Genomic DNA, 9,945 nt, shown 5'->3' with positions numbered 1-9,945 from the left:
TTTGCAAGTACAAACATTTTAGTATTAGATGTGTAAATATGATGAAAAAGGAAAAAAAAAGTTTGTGAGGAAAATATTTTTTTTCCCTAATGATATAGTGGGAGAAATCAGATGACAGTGTGAATAATGAATTAATTGGTGATGAGGAGGTCTATAATCTTAGCTAAAACAATGTAGGATTTTTGGTGACTAAATCAGGACATGTATCATATGAAAGTATGCACATAAAACCATGTAATTATATGATAAATATTTTGAGTTTTGTGAATGAGAACAAAGTTAGATTTATTTCTATTTAATCTCTCTATTAAACACTGTATTTATTATTTATTTTGATGTTTATTTGTGTTTAAGTGTGAGAGAGTGTGAGCAGGGGAGGGGCAGAGAGAGAAGGAGACACAGAATCTGAAGCAGGCTCCAGGCTCTGAGATGTCACCACAGAGCCTGACGCAGGGCTCAAACCCATGGACCATGAGATCATGACCTGAGCCAAAGTCAGAGGCTCAACAGATTGAGCCACCTAGGTACCCTACTATTAAACATTTTAAGTGTAAGGACATCTCTAAATTAAGCAGACAGTAAGTAGGTTAAAGATTTCATAGGATAGATTGCAGGTCTGTAATCATTTTCTTTCTAAGAATTGTTTACTATTCCACTCCTTGAAGGTATGCTGAAACAGGTTTTGTTAGTCATAGGATAATCATGATATAGGGACCATGTGACTAAGACACAATTTAATAGTTGTTGGTTTGTCACTTTGAATTTACTGAGAGATGTGGGAAGGATACATGCTTTTCATGTTTTGATAAGAACTGTTGAAAATTTCAATGCTTCAACAATTTTCATAGGACAATATGTTGAAACACATTTACAAGAACTGAAAATAAAGTGGTTCAATAAAATAATATTACTCAAGTAATTATTGGTGATTGATATAATGTGTAGGAGTTAGATTTCTCTGGTAAATAGTTTGTATGATTGCCATTGTAGAAACCCATTTTATGTTCAATATTGAAAAGTTGACAATGATATTTTATTTCTCTATTTTTTTATACAGATTATGCCTCCAATAGTGACAAATCTCACAGTTGTGACAGAATTTATCCTCATGGGATTTTCTACCAATGAAAATATACACATTTTGCAGTTAGTGTTCTTCTTTTTGATTTATTTTTGTGCTCTGATGGGGAATGTCCTCATTATTATAGTCACAACTTTGGACCGGAATCTCCACACCCCCATGTACTACTTCTTGAATAATTTATCCTTTTGGGATCTCTGCCTAATTTCAATCACTATTCCCAAATCCATTGCCAACTCTTTGTCTCACAATAACTCCATCTCATTCATTGGCTGTGTTGCACAGGTCTTTCTGGTAGTTTTTTCAGCAACCACAGAACTGCATCTCCTGACAGCAATGTGCTTTGACCGCTGTGCTGCCATATGCCATCCCCTGCACTATGAAATTATCATGAACAAAGACGTGTGTGTTCACTTGACAGTTGCATCTTGGCTGGGTGGGGGTTTGATTGCTTTGATGCACACAGTTGGTACCTTCTCCTTATCCTACTGTGGATCTAACATAGTCCATCAGTTATTTTGTGACATCCCCCAATTATTGGCTATATCTTGCTCAGAAAATTTAACAAGAGAAATTGTACCTATTATCATTAGTGTGGTTTTGGACATCTGTTGTTTTATTTACATCATTATTTCCTATGTGAACATCTTTTCCACTGTCAAGAAGATTCCATCAACAGGTCAGTCAAAAGCCTACTGCACTTGCCTTCCACATCTGGTGGTAGTTATATTATTTCTCTTCACTGGCATCTTTGCTTATCTGAAGCCAATTTCAGGGATTCCTTCTATTTCTGACCTTTTAATTTCTATGTTCTACACTATGGTGCCCCCAACCGTTAATCCTATTATATACAGTCTAAGAAATAATGCCATGAAAATGTCATTGCGGAGGTTGCTAAAAATAATATTCACCAAAAATTAAAAATTATTCCCTCTTTTTTTAATGTTCAATAATACTTATGATCTACAATTTTACACACATTATTTCTTAGTATTTTTGCCTCAAATTTTTCTAGAGCACTTTTAGTATTAAAAACATTAAGAGAAAGTACAGAAAATTTCCATATAACCACTGCATAGACTTCCACAGTAACAATATAATTCACTAGGATCAAAATTTTTTGTTTTATTAATTAATTATTAATTTATTTATTTATTTATATTTTTTTATTTTTTTAAACAAAGACATACCTACATTGAAACCTCATGATTATCCAAAGTCTATAGTTTACATTAGGGATTCTCTTAGTGCTTTACATCTCTTGTTTGAACAAACACATAATTAAATATATTCATCACTGTAATGTAACATAGAGCATTTCACTACTCCAAAACTCCTCTGTGCTCTACCCATGATTCTCCCCTTAGATTACCCCAGGTATCCACTGATCTTTTTACTATCTGCATATTCTTGGCTTTCCCAGAATGTCACATAGTGGGAATCATACAATATACAATCTATTCAGATTGGCTACTCTAATTTAGTTACTATGCATTTAAGTTTCCTCCATGTGATTTTGTAGCTAAATAACTCATTTCCTTTTATTGCTGTGTAATATCTCATTGTTTTCCTGTACCGCAATTATTTATCCACTCACCTACTACAGGACATCTTGGTTTCCTCCAGATTTTGGCAACTAACAATAAAGCTACTATAACCCTCCTTGTGCAGTTTTATTTGTGTACATAAATTTCCTTTGGATAAATACAAAGGAGCATGATTGTGAGATTATATGGTAAAATTATATTGCTTTTTTAAAATTTTAATTCTAGTATAGTTGACATAACATGCTATATTAGTTTCAGATGTACAATATAGTGACTCAACAATTCCATGCATAGCTCAGCACTTAACGCAAGTGCCTGCCTTAATCTACATCACCTATTTCACCCATCATCCCACCTACCTCCCCTCTGGTAGCCATCAGTTTGTGCTTATAGTTAATAATATGTTGCTTTGTTTTTCTCTTTTTTTTTCTCTTTGCTCAGTTTTTGGTTTCTTAAGTTTCACATAGTAGTGAAATCATATGGTATTTGTCTTTCTCAGACTGACTTATTTCACTTGGCATCATACACTTTTTCTTAATTCATGTCTTTGCAAAAGGAAAGATTTCATACTTTTTGTGGTGGAATATTATTATATGTATACACGCATGCACACACACACACACACACACACACACACACACCACTTATTCTTTATCCATTGATCTATTGATAAACATGTGGGCTGCTTCCGTAACTTGGCTATTGTAAATAACACTACGATATGCATAGGGTTGTATATATCTCTTTGAATTGTGTTTTTTGTATTTTTAGGGTAAATATTCCAACATTGAAATTACTGAATTATGGGGCGCCTGGGTGGCTCAGTCGGTTGAGCGGCCGACTTCGCTCAGGTCACGATCTTGTGGTCTGTGAGTTCGAGCCCCGTGCCGGGCTCTATGCTGACAGCTCGGAGCCTGGAGCCTGTTTCCGATTCTGTGTCTCCCTCTCTCTGACCCTCCCCCATTCATGCTCTGTCTCTCTCTGTCTCAAAAATAAATAAACGTTAAAAAAAAAAAGAAAGAAATTACTGAATTATAGGGTAGTTCTGTTTTTAACTTTTTGAGGAATGGCCATACTATTTTCTGCAGTGGCTACACCAGTTTACCACCAACAAAGCAAGATGCTTTCTTTCTCTCCACATCCTCACTAATGCTTGTTTCTGTTTCTGTTTTGTTTTCTTTTGTTTTGCCATTCTGACAGGTGTGAGATGATATCTCATTATACTTTTGATATGCATTTCCCTGATGATGAGTGATGTTGAGCATCTTTTCATGTGTCTATTGGCTATCTCAAAGTCGTCAGGGTTAACAGAAAGGGATATCTGTTCATGTCACCTGTCCATCTTTAATTGGATTATTTTTTTTTCTTGGAGTTGTGTTATATTGTGTGTATATATATGTGTGTGTGTGTGTGTGTGTGTGTATGTATACATATCTATATCTATCTATCTATCTATATCTATATCTATATCTAGATATAGATATAGATATAGATAGATAGATATAGGTTACTAACCCTTTATCAGTTATGTTACGTACAAATATCTTCTATTCCTTAGGTTGCCTTTAGCTTTATTGTCTCCTTCACTGTTCAGAATTTTGATGGTGTCCCAATAGTTTATTTTTGCTTTTATTTCCCTTGCCTCCAGAGACATACCTAGAAAAATTTTGCTATGGCAGATGTAAGAGACATTATTGTCTGTGTTCTTTTCTAGGATTTTTATGCACTAAGGTTTCATATTTAGGTTTTTAATGAATTTTGAGTCTATATTTTTGTATATGGTGTAAGAAAGTGGTCCAGTTTCATTCTTTTGGATGAAGCTGTCTAGTTTTACCAGACCCTTTGTTCAAGAGACTATCTTTATTTTCCCATTGAATATCCATTTCTCCTTTGGCAATGAGTAATTGACCATATAATTGTGAGTTTATTTCTAAATGTTCTATTTTGTTCTATTGACATGTCTATTTTTGTACCACTATCATACTGTTTTTATTACTACAACTTTGTAATATAATTTGAAGACTAAAATCGTCACCTCCACTTTGCTTTTCTTTTTCAAGATTGTTTTGGCTATTCAAAGTCTTTTGTGGTTTTATATAAATTTTAGAATTGTTTGTTCTAGTTTAGTGAAAAAATGCTCTTGTTATTTTGATAAGGATTCCATTAAATATATAGATTGCTTTGGGTAGTATGGACCCTTTGTATGGACAATATTTATTCTTTAAATCTATAAGCCTGTGTTATCTTTCCATTTCTTTGTGTCATCTTTAATTTAATTAATAGTCTTTTATAGTTTTCAGAGTATTCAAAGTATAAATCTTTCATGAAGTTTATTTCTAGGTATGCTATTGTTTTTGGTACGGATTTAAGTGTCATTGTTGTCTTAATTTCTCTGTTGCTTCATTATTGATGTATAGAAATGCAACATATTTCTTTGCATTGATTTTGTATGCTATGAAGTTACTAAATCCACTTATCAGCTTTAATAGATTTTTGGTGAAGACTTCAGCGTTTTCTATATATAGTATCATGTCATCTACAAATAGTGAGTTTTACATCTTCCTTACCAATCCAGATTGCTTTTATTCCTTTTTGCTGTCTGATTGCTGTGGTAGGACTTCCAGTACTGTGTTGAGTAAAAGTGGGAGAGTGGACATCCTTGTCTTATTCCTGACATAAGTGAAAAGTTTTCCATGTTCCCAATTGAGCATGATGCTCACTTCATATTTTTCATAGATAGCCTTTTTTTGTGTTGAGGTATGTAACCTCTCTCCCTACTTTGTTGAGGGTTTTTGTCATTAATGGGCATTGTGCTTTGTCAAATGCTTTTGCTGCATCTATTGAGATGATCACACAGTTCTCATCCTTTCTTTTATTAATGTAGTGTATCATGTTGACTGATTTGCAAATATTGAACCACGTTTGCAACCCAAGAACAAGTCCCATTTGATCGCGGTGAATTATTCTTTTAACACATAGTTGGAGTCAGTTTGCTAGTATTGTATTGAAAATATTTGCATTCATGTTCTTCAGGGATATTATCTGATAACTGTATATTGAGTGGTATATTTATCTCGTTTTCCTATGAGGAAAATGCTGGCCTCATAGAATGAATTTAGAAGTTTTCCTACTTGGGACACCTGAGTGGCTCAGGTTAAGTTTCCGACTTCAGCTCAGGTCATGATTTCATGGTTTGTGAGTTCAAGCCCCGTGTTGGGCTCTGTGGTGACAGCCTGCTTTGGATTCTGTGTTTCTGTCTTTTTTCCCCTTCCCCACTCATTCTCTCTCTCTCTCTCTCTCTCTCTCTCTCTCTCTCTCTCTCTCTCAAATAAATAAACATTAAAAAATGAAAAAGAGGTTTCTCTCTCTTTTTTTTTCTTGTCATTTTGGTCTAGTTTGAGAATAATAGGTATTAACTCTTCTTTAAATATTTTGTAGACTTCACCTTGAAGGCACCTGGCCCTTGATTTTTGTTTTTTGAACGATTTTTGATTAATGATTCAATAATTTTGCTGGCAATCAATCTGTTGAGTTTTCTGCTTACTCTTGTTTCAGTTTTGGTTGTTTATACGTTTCTACTAACATATCCATTTCTTACAGGTTGTTCAATTTGTTGGCATATATTTTTTTATAATTTTATCTTATAATTGTATTTCTGTGTCATCGATTGCTTTTTCTCCTCTCTTATTTATGATTTTATTCATTTGGGTTCTTCCTCTTTTTTTTGGAGAAGTTTGGCTACAAGTTTACCAATTTTATTAATTTTCAAAAAAACAGCTCCTGGTTTCACTGGTACGTTTGTTTGTTTGTTTTTTAGTTTCTATATCACTGATTTTTGCTCTAAACTTTTTATTATTTCATCCTTTCTGCTGGCTTTAGGCTTAATTTGTTATTCTTTTTGTAGCTTCTTTTGGTGTAAGGTGAGTTTGTTTATTTGAGATTTTTCTTGCTTTTAAGATAGGCCTGTACTGCTATATGCTATTGTCTTATTACCAATCTGCTGCATCCAAAATGTTTTTGACTGTTGTGCTTTCATTTTGTTTCCATGTATTTTTAACTTTTTTTTTACTTCTGATTTATCTGTTCATTGTTTAGTGGTATGTTGTTTAATCTCCATGAAAAGATGCTCAACATCTCTTATCATCAGTTGAATGTAAATGAAAACAACAATGTAATATCACTGCACAAATTTTTCCATATATAGATGAGAGTATGCTGTATTTGTTTTCTGTTTCTTACTTGTTTCACTTCACATGATGTCTCCAGGTTCATCTATTTTGTCACATATAAAACAATTTTCTTCTCTTTTTTAAGGCCAAATGATATTTCACTCACACACACACACACACACAATTTACACATTTTCTTTATTAATTCTTCTGTCATTGGACACTTGGATTGTTTTAAAAACTTCTCTGTGGGGAATAATTATACAATTACAATTGAATAAAAATATTTCCGAAATGTGGTGATTTTATTTCACCTAGGTATATACCCAAGAGTGGAAATTTAGATCATATAGCAGTTCTACTTTTACATTTCTGAGGAAACTCAATAATGTTTTTCAAAATGATTGTTCAAATTTCCATTCACACACCAGAACACAAGTTTTTCCTTTTCTCCACTTCCCCATCAATATGTGTTATCATTTTTTTAATTAAGATTTTATTTTAATTACAATATAGATAACAGGTAGTGCTATATTACTTTCAGGTGTACAATATAGTGATTCAACAATTCTATACATTAGTGCTCACCATGATAAGTGTGCTCTTTAATCCCCATCACCCATTTCACCCATCTCCCAACCCAACTGCACTCTGGTAACCATAGTTTGTTCTCTATAGTTAAGAGTCTGTTTCTTGATTTGTCTCTCTTTTTTTTTCTTTCTTTGCTTGCTTGCTTTGTTTATTAAATTACACATGTGAGTGAAATCATGTGGAATTTGTCTTTCTCTGACTGACCTATTTCACTTAGCATTATACTCTTTAGCTCCATTCATATCCTTGCAAGAGGCAAGATTTCATTATTTTTTATGGCTGAATAATATTCCATTGTGTATATATGCCACTTCTTTATCCACTCATCTATCTATGGACACTTGGGATGCTTCCATGATTTGGCTGTTGTAAATAATACTGCAATAAACCTAGAGGTACATGTATCCATTTGAATTAATGTTTTTGTATTTTGAGGGTAAATACCCTATAGTAAAATAACTAGATCATGAGATAGTTCTATTTTTAACTATGAGGAAACTCCATACATTTTTTTTTTCCAGTGGCTACACCAGCTTGCATTCCCACAGTGCATCAAGATTCCCTTTTCCCATATCCTCAACACTTGTTTCTTGTGTTCTTCATTTTAGGCATTCTGACAGGTTTGATACATCCTTTGATTTGCATTTCTCTGATGATGAGTGATGTTTAGTGTCTTGTCATGTGTCTGTTGTCCTTCTGAATGTCTTCTTTGGAGAAATATCTCTTCATATCTTTTGTTATTTGAATAACAGCCAACTAACAGGTGTGAGGTGACATCCCATTTTTTTCTTTTATTTGTATTTATCTGATTATTAATGATATAGAGAATCCTTCAAAAAACCCAATATGTCTTTTTTTTGCAAAGATATCTAAAAAATTCCTTTGTTCATTAAAAATATTTGTTATTCACAACTCCTGAGTTGCATAAGTTACTTGTGTATTTTGCATGTTAGCCCTTTATCAGATATGATTTGCATATGAGTTGAATTTTGTGAACTATATAAGGAACTCATTTCATTACTTTGCATGAGTATATCCATTTTTCCCAACATTTATTGAAGAGGCCATCTTTTCCCCATTATGTATTCTTTGTAACTTTGCTTAAAATTAGTTTTCCATAGGGATGCCTACGTGGCTCAGTTGGTTAAGTGCCCGAATTTGGCTCAGGTCATGATCTCATGGTTCATGAATTTCAGCACCCTGTAGGGCTCTGTGCTTACAGCTCAGAGCCTGGAGCCTGCTTTGGATTTGGTGTCTCCCTCTCTCTGCCCCTCCCCAACTCACGGAATCTCTCTCACAAAAATAAACATTTAAAAGTTAAAAAAATAATTTTTATATATGCATGAGTTTATTTCTAGGATCTATTTTGTTCCATTTATTTATATACCTATTTTTATGTATCATACTATTTAATTACTATAACTTTGTAATAAAAATTCAAATCAAGAGGATGATGTCTATGATATTGCTCCTCTTTAAATTGATTTGACTTTTCAATGTTTTTTCTGGTATGGTAAGAAATTAATTTTTTTTTTCTGTGAAAACTTGTACTTACATAGGAATTGCATTGAATCTATATATTTTTTTGGATTGTATAGATATTCTTCCATTTTTTATTACTATGTTCTAGTGTTCAGTATGCAGACATTTTATCTCCTTGCTCAAGTTTTTTTTCCTAAGTATTTGATTTTTTTTTTAAGTTTTTAAAATCTATTTTGAGAGAGAGGTGGGTGGGGGGAGGTAGTCAGTGCAGGAGGAGCAGAGAGAAGGAGAGAAAGGGAATCCCAAGCAGACTCCACAATGTCAGTGTTGAGCCCAACGCAGGGGCTTGAACCTCTGAACTGTGAGATCATGACCTGAACTGAAATCAAGAATCTGACCCTTAACTGATTGAGCCACCCGGGTGTCCCTAAATAGCTTTCTTAATTTATATTTTGGATAATCTTTTTTAATGTAAACTATAGATCTTTGTATGCTGATTTTGTATTCTACTTAAAATTATTTATTAGTTGTAATAGTTTTGTCCTGGAACATAAGGTTATACATAACTACCACCTGAAAACAGAAACAGTTTTACTTCAAGTTGAATATTTTCTCTTTTCCAGTTGTTCTGGTTGGACTACTTGGATTTCTACTACTATGTTGAGTCAAAGTGATAAGTTTGGACACCCTCACCTTCGTCTTGAAATTAGAGGACTATCTTTCAGTTTTTAAACAGTGAGTGTGATGTTATCCATGGAAATGTCATACATGACTTTCATTGCATTCAAGTACCTAATAATAAAGAAATGTTAGCATAGAAAGACTTTCATTTTGCCAAATGCTTTTCTGAATCTTTTGAAATGAATATATATGTAATTATTCTTTTTCTATTTTTTAGCAATAAAAATATTTTTTAGCAAAATCTACACTCAACATTAGGCTCAAACCCACAACTCTGAGATCAAGGGTTGCATGCTTTTTCAACTGAACCAGCCCCACACCCCTATCATTTATTTTCTTAATGTGTCATATCACTTTTATTGATTTCTATATGTTGAACATTATTGCTTCCCAG

The 9,945-nt window shown here is 33.3% G+C and overlaps 1 protein-coding gene across 1 annotated transcript; it reads left to right on the top strand.

The window, feature by feature from the left end:
* Positions 1-1,060: 1,060 nt before the first annotated feature.
* Positions 1,061-2,002, top strand: LOC131485585 (olfactory receptor 14A16-like). The gene has a single exon (XM_058685252.1). The coding sequence runs from the start codon at positions 1,061-1,063 to the stop codon at positions 2,000-2,002; it is 942 nt and encodes a 313-aa protein (XP_058541235.1).
* The last annotated feature ends 7,943 nt before the right edge of the window (positions 2,003-9,945 follow it).

This window comes from Neofelis nebulosa, chromosome 1 (genome assembly GCF_028018385.1).
Source record: "Neofelis nebulosa isolate mNeoNeb1 chromosome 1, mNeoNeb1.pri, whole genome shotgun sequence".
In the NCBI taxonomy this organism is placed as follows: Eukaryota; Metazoa; Chordata; class Mammalia; order Carnivora; family Felidae; genus Neofelis; species Neofelis nebulosa.
Note: the sequence above shows the minus strand (reverse complement) of the source record. Positions and strands in the feature narration are given on the sequence as shown.

What these genes read in the sequence shown, in the direction of transcription:
- LOC131485585 (XM_058685252.1), top strand. Translation starts at nt 1,061, where the DNA reads ATGCCTCCAATAGTGACAAATCTCACAGTTGTGACAGAATTTATCCTC.